Genomic DNA, 16575 nt, shown 5'->3' on the forward strand with positions numbered 1-16575 from the left:
AGCAGGGTGGCACCCAGGCCAGCTCATGGCCATCACTGGTGCGTGGCTGGGGGGATACAGAGGACACGGACGATACACCTCCCACAGAGGACAGCCTTTCGTCGCCTCTGGGCAGCCTGGCACACATGAGCGATTACATGCTGCAGTGTCTCCACAACGACCGCCGAGTTGCCCACATTCTAACTTGTGCTGATTACTGGGTGGCCACGCTGCTGGATCCCCGTTACAAGGACAACGTACCGTCCTTAATTCACTCACTGGAGCGCGATCGCAAGATGCGCGAGTACAAGTGCACGCTGGTAGACGCCATGCTGCTGGCATTCCCATCTGACAGCGGGGCCACAGTGGAAGCACAAGGCAGAGGAGGAGGAGGAGGAGGTCGCCAACGCAACCAGGGCACCGCCAGCACCTCAGAAGGCAGGGTTAGCATGGCCGAAATGTGGAAAAGCTTTGTCAGCACGCCACAACAAACAGCAGCACCAGCAGCTCAGATGGAACGTCTTAGCAGGAGGCAGCATTTTACCAACATGGTGGAGCAGTATGTGTGCACACGCCTACATGTAGTGAATGACGGGTCTGCCCCCTTCAACTTCTGGGTCTCCAAATTGGGCACATGGCCTGAGCTTGCCCTTTACGCCTTGGAGGTGCTGGCGTGCCCTGCAGCCAGTGTATTATCTGAACGGGTATTTAGCACGGCTGGGGGCGTTATAACAGACAAGCGCAGCCGCCTGTCCAGAGACAATGTGGACAAGCTCACGTTCATTAAAATGAACCAGGCATGGATCCCACGGGACTTTTCCGTACCTTATGCAGAATAGCAATGGATACCGACCTTACCCACCCATTGTTCCATTTTTGCTCTTTCTCACTCTTTTGGGGTGTACCCTCATTTAAAATTTTTGAAAAGAAGCAGTGTTGGCTACCTCGTCCTCCTCCTCAGGGCCAGATTAATGTAGGGGCTATTGGAGCTGCAGCTCCAGGCCCCTACCTTTTATATAGGCCCCGGGTTGGCCATATTCACTGTTACCGCTCTTCTGTCACTTGTAAACACAGAAGTCTGGCTTCTATGCTCGCTTCCCCAGGCAGCACCCTCAGAACCTCCCCACACAGCGTGAAGGCCGGACAAGGAGGGACAGTTGGCGATGCATGGATGTGTTTATGGGCTTCAGAGACAGCATCCCATGTTGAATTAGGCATGCATGGCTGCACCCTTCCTCCTCTGGGTGCATGGCAAGGCACGGCCCTTAAGGCCCTTCAAAATCCTCAGCACCAAGCCCATGATGCTGTTAATCCGGCCCTGGTCCTCCTCCACCGCCGCTTCCACCTACACCGCCCATAGGTGTGCGCAGCCTATTGCATTAAGGTGTGCACCCCAAAGTTGAAATACACATGCATGTGTTTGCCAGCAGGGAGAGTAATGTATCGGGGCCATGTACCTGTAGGCAAGGAGAAATAGAGCAGAGCAGGTCCCAGGGAGATCTTTCCCATCTCCTCACTGGCAATGCTATGTGCCCTAGGTGATTAGGGTGTGCCCAGGCACACCCAGCACACCCTGTGCGCACGCCTATGTCACCGCCACATCCACCACCACCTCAACCTCCCTCCTACTCCATATGGGCCTCGTCCTTCAGAGATGAAGAAGAACATTGTTTTATTTTTCTGTTTTTTTTTTGTTGTTTTAAGTTATTTCCCTATCCACATTTGTTTGCAGAGCACTTGCCATGCTCTTAATTACGTTTTGCTGCCATTTGCAGCACTCTAGCCCTTTCCTTTGGTGTTTTAGAGCCATTTTAGTGCCTTAAAGTTCGGGTCCCCATTGACTTCAATGGGGTTCGGTGTCCGGGAAAAGTTCGGTAAAAGTCCGGGACACGGACCCGGACTTTTTTTTAAAGTTCGGCCGAACCCGTCGAACACGGACATCTAGGTGTTCGCTCAACCCTAATCACTAGCCTGATCTCAAAATATCAACCAAGCCACTCTCTTTGGTCGTCTCAAGACCTTCTGTTCTCTAGCTCCCTTGTCCCCTCCTCCCATGCTCGCCTTCAGGATTTCTCCAGAGCTTCTCCCATCCTTTGGAACTCCCTACCCCAATCTGTCTGACTGTCTCCTAATCTATCCATCTTTAGTTGATCCTGGAAAACCCTTCTCTTTAAGGAAGCTGATCCTGCTTTTAACTAATACACTTTTTTTTTTACTTTCTCCATCAGCTCATCCCCTGCCTACAGTTATTACCTTTTGTATCAACTGACCCTCCCTCTTAGATTGTAAGCTCTATTGAGCAGGGCCCTCTGATTCCTCTTGTTCAAAATTGTATTGTAACTGTAATGTCTGCACAAACTGTTGGCGCTATATAAATCCTGTATAATAATAATAAAAGCAATAATGAGGTTGGAGCCCCAGTGCAGGGGTTCATTTTGTGGTATAATTTTTTTTTTTTTAGACTTTGAATAAAGCCATTTCGTAAAAACAAATCCTTTACATTGGTACATGCCCTAAGTTTATGTCTATGGTCCCTATCTTGCAGACTGTGCCCATACACATGAAAACTATAGTATCTCAGGATCAAAAGACCATATCATTTCAGATGCAATATTATTAGATGGGTTTTGATATAGTCAAATGTCCTGATTATCAATTCTAATATTTTCTAATATTTTATTACCCAGAGACCTTTAGATTTGTGACCAACAACTTTACGATTAACTGGAAGGGAAAAAGACCAGAGAGTCAAGAAGTTATAGATGTGAACATAATTCATTTATGTATTAGATGTGGGCATTCAGGAGAGAGAACTCCAATCATAAGGATCCATTTTTGGATTTAAGTAACCCAAAAAATTAAGAATTTGTCCTAGCTGAGAAACCCAAGCACAGAATGATGGATGTTTAGCTGGCACTTTACAATTAATCAACGGCTTGTACAAGCTACTAAAGTTGAACATCCTCTTCCTGTATTTATTGTAGAGCAGGGGTGTCAAACTCAATCTAATCAAAGGGCCGCATAAGCAGTGTGATTGCCCTCAAAGGGCCAGTTGTATCTGGGGTGCGCTACATACAGAGTGCAGAGTTCAGGAGTGCATTAGGTACAGAGTTAAAGGTTTAGGGGTGCACTATGCACAGTGTGCAACCCAACCCCCCCAAAGCTTTCTTGCATCTCTCTCTCCTACCGGTTCTAGTACCTCTGCCTCGCCTTGCAAAGAGATTGTTCTCTCTCTCTCAGATTCTGGAGATCTGTCCCTGCCATTAGTTTGTGCAGGGATCTGTTACTTCCGGGAGCCGCTGTGTTTGCAAAGGACAGCGAGGAGCGGAAGGCCAGAGCTGGAGGTGGTAGAATGGAGTTTCACCATGTTTTGGTTGCAGAACTGAGTGCCAGGGCCACTTGACAAGGCCTGGATGGCCAGGTTTGGCCCGCGGGTCTTGTGTTTGACATGTGTGTTGTAGAGGATCTTGCACAGGGAGAAATGGACCATTATTCCCCTAACCAACTATTTTGTCCCCCGACTCCATGCCAGGGAGGGAGGGACTGGTGCCCCCATGGAGCGGCCAGTGACTGGCCAGACCGGCTGCACTTCATTCAATGGGTGAGGGTAGAGCCTAATGCTCCGCCTACCCTCCTCCGCACGGCAACCTTACACGCTAACTTCTCCCTGGGGCGGGGTCTGTCTATGTCGAGGAGGAGGAGAGACGAGAGAGGAGGAAAAGGGAACCCTCAGGCCAGGACAGCAAGTAGGAATTGTCGCTACTATTACTCCAATAATCACATTTAAAACTTTGCAGTAAAAATATTTTCAAAAAAGATATAATAATAAATAATAAAATTGATGTCCTCTTTTCCCCACAAATAGAGCTTTCTTTTGCTGGTATTTGATCACCTCTGCGATTTTTATTTATTGCGCTATAAAAAAAAGTGTGACAATTTGGAGAAAAAAAAAAACAAATTTTTCACATTCTCCTATATAACATTCCCAAAAAAAAAAAAAAAAAGAAAGATCAAAAATCTAAATTTTTCATCGTTTTAGGCCACTTTGTTTTCTGCTGCATATTTTTGGTAAAAAAAAATCCCAATAAGCATATTTTGATTGGTTTGCGCAAAAGTTATAAAAGTCTACAAACTAGGGGAAAGATTTATGTCATTTTTATTCATTTTTTCTTTTTTTTACTAGTAATAGCGATTTTTAGCGGGACTGCGACATTGCAGTGGACAGATCGGACCCCTAACTGACATTTTTTACACTTTTGGGGGGACCAGTGACATTACTACAGTAATCAGTGCTAAAAATATGCACTATAACTGTAATAATGACACTGGCAGGGAAGGGGTTAACCCAAGGGTGATCAAAGGGTTAAGTGTGAGCCTAGGGGAATGTTTTCTAATTGTATGGGGGAGGGACTTGTGAAATGAACATAGAGACCTGCGATCCTAAATAGGAGGATCACAGGCGCTCTGTGATTATTTCAGAGAGAACAACAGTCTGCTGTGTTTACAACAGCAGATCGTTGTTCTCTCTCAGCGGGGAAAGATCGTGGGTGCCGGCAGCAATTTCAGCCGCCGTCCCCGTGGATTGGCATCCCTGCTGCCTAATGGAGGCCCATAGGAGCACGCGCTCCCCCAGGAGCACTCCCGTGAACCGACGTACCCAAACAAAACAACAAAATATACAATTAGGCACTTTGTACCCACTTTTAATGTACAGAGAGGAAGAGGTGGAGCTCTAAGAGGAAAGGGTGGAGCCTAATGAGAAATGGGTGTGGTTTACAGATGACAGGGACGGTCTGAAACAGGAAGGGGTGTGGCCTTGACAGGAAGGGGTGGGTGGTAAAGATAGAGATCAATATAGGGTACACTGAACTGACCAATAGATACTGAATGGCCTGATATCTTATCAATTGTCCTGTATATAGATAGAGACCAATATAGGGTACACTGAACTGACTGATAGATACTGAATGGCCTGATATCTAATCAATTGTCCTGTATATAGATTGAGATCAATATAGGGTACGCTGAACTGACTGATAGATACTGAATGGCCTGATATCTAATCAATTGTGCTATATATAGATAGAGATCAATATAGGGTACACTGAACTGACCGATATATACTTATTGGCCTGATATCTAATCAATTGTCCTATATATAGATAGAGATCAATATAGGGTACACTGAACTGACCGATAGATATTGAATGGCCTGATATCTAATAAATCGTCCTATATATAGATAGAGATTAATAGAGGGGACAATGAACTGACCAATAGATACTGAATGGCCTGATATCTAATCAATTGTCCTATATATATATATATATGGAGATCAATATATGGTATATAGTGCATTACTAAATATACTTCAGTATCTGATCTCCTAACTTGTAAAAAGCACAAATCTTTCTCCCTGCCTAACTCACTGCTAGCAATGCTTCTAATTAGACTACACTACACTGTCTGATAAACTGCAAATCACTCTCCTCTCCCTGCTTCAAACACGATCCTCTCCCTGCCTGAAAAACACGATCCTCTCCCTGCCTAACTCACTGCTAGCAATGTCTCCAATTAGACTACACTACACTGTCTGATAAACTGCAAATCACTCTCCTCTCCCTGCCTCAAACTACTACTTGCTATCTCGCCCACACAGTCATTCTACACGTGGCTGCTGTGCGAGCAGCCTTTATAAAGTGTGGGGCGTGTACTTAGCCCCTGAGCCATGATTGGCTAAAGGCAGTCTGTCTTTGTCCAATCATGGCAGAGATGATTTGATTAACCAAAGCATGGAGGTCAGGGTGCATGCTTTGGCCAATCACATAAGGCATGTATCATGGATGTGGGCGCTCAAATTCCCCGCGAAGAAGCACATTTGTTCGTCATTCGATGAACGAGCGAACAGCCAATGTTCGAGTCGAACTTACGTTCGACTCGAAGCTCATCCCTAGTTGTAACATCAGTTGTATGCTATTTATAAAATCAAATTAGCATGTTGGTGTTTTATTACTAAATATGCAAGAGTTGCTCCTCCTATTAAGTTAGTAATAAAAACACAGTGAAAATCTACATTATTAGTTCTGCACAAATAGAAGAACATGAAGACGTTTGGTAAGTGTTTGCTCTTTTTGTTAATGCTATATTGTTTTGATATTAGGAATGAACAAGTATTGACAGTTTTTGGGTTTAGAACATTTCTGCAATTTTTTCTTGACATTTTACTGAAATTTACCATTTTATTGAAGTGCTTTGTCAATGTGGAAAACTAAATTAAGGTGGTTTCAAGTGTTATTTGACTGCTTTTATAGGTGCTTTAAATGGCTCCTGATGAGCATATTTTACTTGTGTGTTTTTTTTCTTTTTGTGTAGTGTACTATAGTTTTTTTAAATCTCTCCATTTTCTTTGTTGTATACTTGTATGCAAAATATGTATTTTTCGGTGCACATTGAGGCTGGATTCACACATGTGCCCCCCCAATCTGTATCTGTTTTCTATTTAAATAAATGTAAACACATCAAACCACATCTTAACATACACATTAGGGCTGGACTCACAGCTATGTGTTTTCCCACTGATGGATTTTCAGTATAAATCAATGAAAAAGCATCAAAACGCATCTCAACTCATGCGTTAAGACTTACATTGTTGCGCATTTTTAATTTGTAAACGGATATAATACTAAAATCAATTAGCGCAATCACAATATACACATAAATTCTGTGCTCAAATATATGAAAAAAAATAATAATGCTGTCAGCTGACACTAATTGAGTAAATTAACAACACTTATCAATACCATAAATAAATAGAAAACAGTGCAGCGCAGCAGAAGAAAGTCTCTTGTACTCAATATCAACACCAAAATATCAAAAAAGTGCTACAATTATAATGTGTAAAAATTATGATAGTTCACAAATAGTGTAAATTAAAGTCCAATCAGTATATGCAAACACCACTGTGATATGGTGATTCAAATAATAGAAGTGCTCTGTGTTCAACCACCATACACTGGATGTATATAGGGTATAATGGTAAGATGGTGCGAGTGTCAGGCCATTTTTTGCGATACAGCACTGCGTTACTTTAACTGACAATTGCGCGGTCTTGCCACACTGCACATAAATAAAATTTATATTATTTTTTTTTTCCTTTCCCACAAATAGAGCTTTCTTTTGGTGGTATTTGATCACTTCTGCGGTTTTTTTTTTTTTGCGCTATATACAAAAAAAGGCTGACAATTTGGAAAAAAAAAATATATACTGTATATATTTTTTACTTTCTGCTATAAAACATTCCCACTAAAAAAAATCTAATTTCTTCATCAATTTAGGCCAATATTTATTCTGCTACATATTTTTGGAAAAAAACAATCCCAATACGTGTGTATTGATTGGTTTTCGCAAAAGTTATAGCGGCTACAAACTATAGCATATTTTTATTTATTTATTTATTTTTTTACTAGTAATGGCGGCGATCAGTGACTTATAGTGGGACTGCGATATTGTGGTGGACAAATATGACACCTAACTGCCACTTTTGCCACTTTTTGGGGACCAGTGACACCAGTACAATGATCAGTGCTAAAAAAAAGCACTGTTACTGTACTAATGACACTGGCATGGAAGGGGTTAACATCAGGGGAGATCACAGGGTTACCTGTGTTCCCTGGGAGTGATTACTAAGAGTCGGTTCACACTATGGCGACACGATTTCAGGGGCGACCTGTGAAGTCGCCGTGCACCGCGACTTCGGCGCGACTTGCACAGACTTCACATAATGGAAGTCAATGCAAGTCATTCCGACTTCTGTCAAAAGTAGTACAGGAACCTTTTTCTAAGTCGGAGCGACTTGAGTCGTTCCTATTGGAACGGTTCCCGTAGCACAGAATGGACCACGACTTGTCAGGCAACCAAGTCGCCTGACAAGTCGCGGTAGTGTGAACTGGCACGAACTGTGGGGGATGTGCTTTGACTGTGTTCCTGCTTAGCACAGGCAGACCATCGTTCTGCCTTTCTCCTGAACGATCGTAGGGTCCTGCCGGTCATCGCGTCCGCCAGACCCGCTGTGTCCAATCAGCCTGAGCGAGTCGCCGGCAGTGCACACCCCAGATTCGGAAGTGTTAGATCACATACTAGGCACGTTATCTGACACAGAGCGGCCACCCTGCTGCAGTATATCTGCGTGGGGGGTGGGGGGGGGGGTCCGCTAGTGGTTAAATGGAGAGCATTACATTTTGTGTGCATCTCTTTTCTTCTCATATACATTGGGTGTTTCTGAGTGCCTGAGGACCTGTGTACTATTCCTATGGGAAAACAGGAGTGGGGATTTGGCAAGAGTCTGTCAGAGCTATTATCCCTGAGAGGAACACTGCTTACTTTGACCTTCTGGTAATAAAGGAATCAATGATCACGGTTATCATTCTCAAAGAGTGTGCCACATCCCTATGTAAATATACAATATAGGAAAATTTACCCCTGGGAATTGGGACTTTATAGGCACTGTGACAAATATACTAAAGTATTATAAAAACAGTTTTTTATCATATCATAAAGATAAAAGCGTATATACAAAAAAATGCTCACTAGGGAACAGTATACATGAAATATACAGAATTAGCGTTACATCAATACATATATCTAGAGAATAATGTACATCAATAGCAAAGTTACTCAACGCGTTTAAAGCTTGCATAGCTTCTTCTTCAGGGATACAACAATGCGTTATTCTATAGTTCGTATTGATGATAAGTTCCGCATTAACATGTATAATATAAAACCACTGTCTCAGAACATCGGCCACTCAAGCTTGAATTTTTTGTATACTTCTGATCAGAGCAGGATGTTAGTATTTAGGAAGTTGTAATTGAACCCAGCACTTAATGGCAGCTGAGGCCAAAAAGGGGAGGTGGACTCTGTCCTTGTCACAACAATCAATTGCCTTTCAGCAAGGGGGAAGTTTCTTTCAATGAAAAAGTCTTTGTCAATATTAAACAAGAGTGTCCATAAACGGCAAAAAGCGTATAAGTAACGTTGATTGGTGAAATCCATGAAATCCACCACCAACCACCAACACGTAGTATAGGCTTCTTACCAGATAGCGTGGGCCAACTGTGCCTGTAGAGAGCAGACCACAGCCCAACAGAAGGCGTTGGGGCTGTTGTACAGGAGGCTGCCAGAAGACCCTGACATTGGGAGCGATCTGGATTGGTGTTTCCAGGAAATCATGGATTAAAGAGACCGGGTGCTGAACATCTCGAAAGTGCTCTGGGCACAGGAAGATTTGAAATCCCGTCTGAAGTGTTAGCAATGGGGCAAAGTAACAGTGTGCTTTGCCCACTTCCACCCGCAGCTATGGAAGCGGAGCTCTTATGGTGGATGCAGCAAGTGTTGACTCACTTTGAGAAATCTATTTCTGCACAGAATGAGCTTGGATGGAGGAATGTGCCCTGCATTAAGGTAAAAAGTGTTTCAGTATATGTATCGCTCCCTCACCCTCTCTTCTCCTTATACCTACCTGAGCCCGATCTTGATCCAGCATTGGCCCATCTGTAGCGGCTCTCTCCTCTTCTTCCCATTTTAAAAACAATAAACAAAAGGCTAGTTAAGCAATCTATAGTAATTGTGTGGACATGCCTAAATCATATACCAACCAGGGCCAAGCCATATATTGTAGAGCCAGTTGTAGGAGGTGAACGATAGGACACCATGTGGTGTTGCAACAGTGGGAGACAGGCAGGAATAGCCAATAGGTTATTTTTTTAAGCTGACCCATAAGTTTGAAAAAAAAAGCAAAAAAAAACATTGCAAGGTTGCAATAAGCATGTTCTACTGGTATTGTACCTCACTAAATTTTTTGTGTCATAAATTGTCATTCAACCCAGAAAACTGAGGACATATGGTGAGTGCAGGGTGTCATGAACCCACCCCCTGGTGGGGCGCCAACACAGTGCCCTGCACTCACAGTGTAAGGATAAGACATCGAGGACCTTCTATCATCACTAGATAGGATACAAGAAGAAAGAGGACCCTGCTTATCATATGGCTACGCTGAAGACATCTGGAAAAGAAAAGTAATTTTCAAAATAGAGCATAGCATAAGCAAAGGGGCCCCTGGGGTGGAGTGGGTGACTTGGGGGCAGAGCCCAGAACTGGGCTTTAACAGTCACATGGGTTAACTTACCATGGAGAATATGATCCTTATAACATTTTTTACTTTCTATTTCAAATATATGAAGAAAAATTCTTTACTGATCTTTAGTCTAAGCCAAGTGAGCCTAGTCACTTTTTCCTAAAGTTGTGTACCAGCAAATACTGGGGTATTGTCAAGAGGAAGATGAGAAACACCAGACCAAACAATGCAGACGAGCTAAAAGCCACTATCAAAGAAACCTGGGCTTCCACTACACCTCAGCAGTGCCACAGACTGATCGCCTCCATGCCACTGATGCAGCAATTAATGCAAAAGGAACCCCAACCAAGTATTGAGTGCATACTATACTCTACATGGACATACTTTTCAGGAAGCTAACATTTCTGTATTAAAAATACTATACTATAAAAATACTTTTTTTTTATTGGTCTTATGTAATCTAATTTTCAGAGATACTGAATTTTGGGTGTTCACTAGCTGTAACCCATAATCATCGAAATTAAAAGAAATAAATGCTTGAGATATATCACTGCGTGTAACGCATCTATATAAAATATATGTTTCACTTTTTGAATTGAATTACTGAAATAAATTAACTTTTTGATGATATTCAAATTTTATGAGATGCCCCTGTATATATTCATTTTAGTTTTGTATAGAGTGGGGAAGGGTTAGAACCGTAAAAGATATTTATTAATGTCCCCTTGGGAAAGATTTTGTACAACTTCTGTCCAGATCTCTGTCAGTAAAGAAATCTTAAGCTGGCCACAGATGATTCCTCCATTCACACAAACAAGGTGGATAGAAGAATCCCTCTGCCAAAACATTGTATTCTGACAGCGCGACTCTCCGCTGTCAGAATACACTAATCAGCTACTGCAGCCATTGATCACCAATAGTTTTCCAACATTACCATTTAACAGAAGTCGATCTAATGAATTCTCCTGTCGTACAGGGACGGCCACACATGGATTGACATTCGGCTAGTCCCTTCTGAACTGACTCAATTTTGATTCATCTATGGCCAGTTTTACTGGCACAGATTCAGACAACAATACAGTTCTGGTAGATACCCCAACCCATGCCCAAGCTACTAATGAACTGAATGATGTATAAGACAGATTCTCATTTTTCTCTCCTAATGACACAACAAGAAGTGAAGAGGATCTCAGACAAAAGGGTTTGAACTCTTTCCAACTGTATCCAAAACTAAAAGAGACATTTTATTGGAGTTCTATTTTAAGAACAAGCCAGCGCACACCTAGACTATAAATAATGGCATGTTGTTTTCTTGTATGTCAAAGCTCATAAATGGAGGTTCCTCTGCTGCTTTTGCCTAATAAAAATTCTTTGCTAATCACTTTTAATTGCAAGGTTAGTATTGTTGTTTTGTGCTGGCCATTTGCTACTAAAAACTAGGACTAAAAATAAATAATAATGTCGGAATGTTCAGGGCTTTTGGATTATAATACTGATTATGTGCTTAACTGCACTGGTACCGTGGTCAATCTCAAAAGTCCAAAGAGGATGTGTTGCTTTGAAGTAACTTTTCCGATGTCCCCAGGGGTCCAGTAACTACCAGAATTGAGATTACTACATGTTTTCAGAAATCCTCAATTTAGACCTTGTTAAAAATAAACTTAACTGGATCGTGGTCAATGATAGGTTGATGGGCATATTGAAAAATAAGCAACCTAAATTTGAATGGGATAAATGGGTTTAATTTATCTCTCCCTTTAAAGCCTTAGTGTAGAGGTCTTTCTCCTTATTTGTTTACTGTTTCTTCATTCTGTTTTCATGATACCTGTATTTTTTACTAATCAAACAGTATTGAGGATGCTCCATGTATATGATATAGCTCTATTCCCCACTCTGGGTTCAATTTACAGATAAAGAGTGAATATATGATAGAGCTGATGGGAATATACCAATTGGAAGTCCACTTTGCCTTCTGTGTTTAAGGATTGTTGCTGTGGTCAGAGCATAATATAGCACTAGGCAGTGACATGTGTCTCTTTTTATAGGTATAGACATGTTAAGATTTGACTAACATGAGAATTGTTTTTATTATATATATATATATATATATATATATATATATATACTATATTACCTATATTATCAAAAGTATGCCTTTACACGCACATGAACAAGGTTTAGGAGTGTGCCTGTAGTCTCTGGTGCGCAGTCATGTTGGAACAGGAAGAGGCCATTCCCAAACTGTTCCAACAAAGTTGGGAGCAAAAAACTATACAAAATGTGTAGGTATGCTGACGCTTTAACAGTTCCCTTCACTGGAACGCAAAGCCCAACCCCTCAAAAACAACCCCACACCATAATCCCCCCTCCACCTAATGATTTGGACCAGTGCACAAAGCAAGTCCAGGCCTTAACCCGATAGAACACCATTGGAATGAGTTAGAGCGGAGACTGTGAGCCAGGCCTTCTTGTCCAGGTCAGTGCCTAACCTCACAAATGTGCTTCTGGAAGAATGATCAAACATTCCCAAAGACAAACTCCGAAGCCTTGTGGACAGCCTTCCCAGAAGAGTTTAAGCTGTTATAGCTGCAAAGGGTGGGCCAACTCAATATTGAACCCTACGGACTAAGACTGGGATGCAATTAAAGCTCATGTGCGTTTAAAGGCAGGCGTCCCAATACTTTTGACAATATAGTGTATAAATACTGTAAATACCAGCACTCTGAATACACCAGTGAACATTTTTGTCATTTTTCTCAGGTATGTTATTCTTATGATGGGTCATAGAGGAGTAATTGACCAGAAGATGTCTATAAAGATAATAAAACAGACTTCCAGCAGAATTATCCATTAATATTATTACCAATCATATCGTTTTTATTATTGGTAATATCAGAAAGATTATTCAGTAGGAAGTCATACTCTCTACACTCATGACAAGTAAAATAACAGTGTAAAAAGTCAAGGGAGCATACACAAGTATGGCAGTCAGATGGCTGGTTGTTCTTAGTCCTTTCAATACTAAAGATGGCCTTTCAGTAAAGCTGGCCATAGAGGGTTTGAATCTCTTCTGAACCTGCCAAGATTCAAACTATGCATGCACAGGTTGATTTTACCCAAGTTGATCGATCAACTTGGATACAACCAGCCTGTCAGATTTTTCATATGATTATTGCCAGTGGCCATACCCGCTAGCAGTAATCACAGTGTGTCCTCCCAGCAGGTTACAGGAAAGAAAATTGCACCATCTATGGCCGGCTTAGCTTTACATGTCTGCATGAACTTCTGTTGCGGTGCCGTAATACATATGCGGTAACGCACATTATGGTACTCATTAACGAGCGTTAAGTCAGGCAGCCTAATTTGTGAATGAGCTTCCAACGAATCACAACAGCTTACTTTGTAATAATGTAGGAAACCACAACGCATGGTATATGGATTGTAGTGTGCTGCCATGCATTGTGTGATGGGCCATCCTGTACAATGGGTTAGGGTACCATTTACAATAAAAGTCCCTTCAATGCATCTGCATTGCCATGCATTGTGGTCATGCACATTTACACATGGATTTTATCACTCATTGTTACAAGGCACAAATGTAAATTGGCCCTATCTAGTGACACCGAACCCGACTTTGAAATTGTATGACTTCACTTGAAATCACACAAATTCAATACTGCATGTCAGTGCAACTTCAGGTGTGACTTGGCTGACATCTGTGCAGCTTCATGCACAGATGTCTATGCAAGTCACACCTGAAATCGTCAAAAATAGTTCAGGAACTTCTTTTTCAAATCAGCGTCGTACCGATTTGAACAGTTCCATTGCTGACATTAGGGTGCAACTTGGCATGCTGTTTGGACCTGTCAAAGGGCTCCTACAGTTCTGCAGCATTATTGGAGGCAGTTGTAGGAGAAAATGTATATTGTTTATCATGGCCGTTAAGCCATGAGTTTCATTTCTCACACAAGTTGCATCAGCCTAGCCTAAGAAACAAACAAAAAAGTCCCCAGTGGGGATCTCAATTACATTATATCCATATTTTTGTGGTTCGCTAGTAAAAATATTATCTACAATATCTCTTTGTTTCCTCAGTATTTCTCAGCCTGCTGGTTTGGGCTGGAGCATATGGTCAAAGCAGCAAAGGTTCAGACTTGCTGGAAGAGTGTCTTAAGGATCCAGAGTATGAAGAGATGATGGATATTGCCGTACAAGGATTGCCTTCTGTGCCAAAATCGAATCAGAAACATATTGTAATTGTTGGCGCCGGGATGTCCGGATTATCAGCCGCCAAAGTATTACAGGATGCTGGTCACAGAGTAAGTTGATGATTTTGTCAGAGGGTACTCAGACCTTGGTAGTAATTCCTTTCCACCTAGTTATTATTATTATTAAACAGGATTTATATAGCGCCCAGTTTGTGCAGCGCTCGCTTTACAACGTTAGGACAAACAGTACAGTTACAATACAATTCAATACAAGAGGAATCTTAGGAGCTTACAATCTAAAATAATCAGAGGGCCCTGCTCGTTAGAGCTTACAGTGCATTCTGATGATCATAAAGGCTCCGTGCTGTCAGAAATCATAAGCTCAGTGGGGTGGATTTCCCCATGCAGAGCTCTTGAGGAAGTCAGGGGGCTTGTCTCCCAAAACGTATCCCACAGCAATTACGTATCCATCATGCTGGAGTTGTGATCACATATGCATGTGATCAGGGCTGGCGCTCCAGCTAGGGTGCACTGCTGTCTAGGGGCGCAGCCATTGCCACTGACTTCCCCACTAGCCTGGCCCGGGAACAGGAGTGGCTGAAGATTGCCATCCTACACAGAGCTGGGGCGCTGACTGTCTCTCCAGAGAAAGCAGCACCCGTGGAGGACATCCATCACAGCTGCTACGAAGGAGGTCAGCAGTAGCTCAGCTTGTGAGGAGGGAGACAGCTGGGGAGCCAGACGAGGCAGGCAAGGCTTGGGAGGTAGAGGACAGTAGGGAGGGGACACTGGGGAGCCAGACAAGTTGGGCACGAGGACAGCTGGAAAGCCATAGGAGGCGGGCACGAGGACAGCTGGGGAGGAAGCGGGCACAAGGACAGGTGGGGAGCAGGAGGACGCATGCACAGCTGGGGAGGCAGAGGAGGACAGTGGGGAGGGAATATTGGCGAGCCAGGCAAGGCGGGCGCGAGGACAGCTGGGGAGCCAGATGAGGCAGGTACAAGGACAGCTGGGGAGTGGGACGAGGCGGGCCCAAGGACAGCTGGGGACCTGAATGAGGCAGGCACAGCTGGGGAGGCAGAGGAGGACAGTGGGGAAGGGACACTGGGGAGCCAGAAGAGGCAGGCACAGTTGGGGAGGCAAAGGATGACAGTGGGGAGGGGACACTGGGGAGCCAGACGAAGTGAGCATCATGACAGCTGGGGAGCCGGATGAGGCAGGCACAGCTGGGGAGGCAGAGGACGACAGTGGGGAGGGGACACTGGGGGAGCCACACGAGGCGAGCACAAGGACAGCTGGGGAGCTGGATGAGGCAGGCACAGCTGGGGAGGCAGAGGAGGACAGTGGAGAAGGGACACTGGGGAGCCAGATGAGGCAGGCACAGTTGGGGAGGTAGAGGACGACAGTGGGGAGGGGACACTGGGGGAGCCGGACGAGGCGAGCACAAGGACAGCTGTGGAGGTGGGCACCAACAGGTCTCCGGACGTAGGTGAAATTATCCTGCCCCGATAAGTCTGCTGTGACTCTGTTCCCTGTTGTAGTCACCCACGCCCTAGGCAAGACTAGCACCCCCCCCCTGGTAGGCATTGGGGGGGGGTGTTAGTTTTGTCTAGGACGTGAAATAGTTAAGCACCGGCCCTGCTTATGATTTCTTCATGTTTGTGAGAATATTTTTGGCTTTTTAATATATTTTATGGTGTTGGAAATAATGCACTAGCTGTTTACGCCCTCCTTTATTTCATTATAAGTACATAGAGAGCTGCAATAAATGTTGTCTTTCTTTTCTGTCAAGGTTCAAGTTAAAGCATAACTAGAGCATGGCTAGTAGCTACATAGTTACATAGTTAGTGAGGTTGAAAAAAAACATCTGTCCATCCAGTTCAACCTATGATGTGTGTGTGTGTTTGCTTTTAACCGTACATTGTATACCCCTGTATGTTGTGGTCTCTAAGGGGCCCATCTAATAGTTTTTTGAAACTATCAATGCTCCCTGCTGATACGACTGCTTGTGGAAGAGAATTCCACATCCTTACCGCTCTTACAGTGAAGAACCCCTTACGCACTTTAAGGTTAAACCGCCTTTCCTCTAGTTTTAGTGAGTGGCCACGTGTCTTATTGTATCTCCTTTCTCTTACGCCCCAAAGTTCCGTCTCGCCTTACACGTTTCATCATCAAATGACCTCTTCAGAGGCATGGTAGCCGGATGAAAGCACACATTAAATAACAAATAGACTGGAAATGATACACCGGAAGTAC

At 43.3% G+C, this 16575-nt stretch overlaps 1 protein-coding gene across 1 annotated transcript in view; it reads left to right on the top strand.

The window, feature by feature from the left end:
- The window catches only part of LOC309568882 (L-amino-acid oxidase-like), a gene marked incomplete at its 5' end in the record, with an annotated part of 67593 nt that overhangs the window by 25049 nt on the left and 25969 nt on the right, over window positions 1-16575 (top strand). The window contains one exon of the mRNA XM_082274665.1: window positions 14207-14430. Within this exon, the coding sequence (XP_082130791.1) occupies window positions 14207-14430 (224 nt within the window). The remainder of the gene's footprint in view (window positions 1-14206; window positions 14431-16575) is intronic.

This window comes from Pelophylax lessonae (genome assembly GCF_965119305.1).
Source record: "Pelophylax lessonae genome assembly, chromosome: 12".
In the NCBI taxonomy this organism is placed as follows: domain Eukaryota; kingdom Metazoa; phylum Chordata; class Amphibia; order Anura; family Ranidae; genus Pelophylax; species Pelophylax lessonae.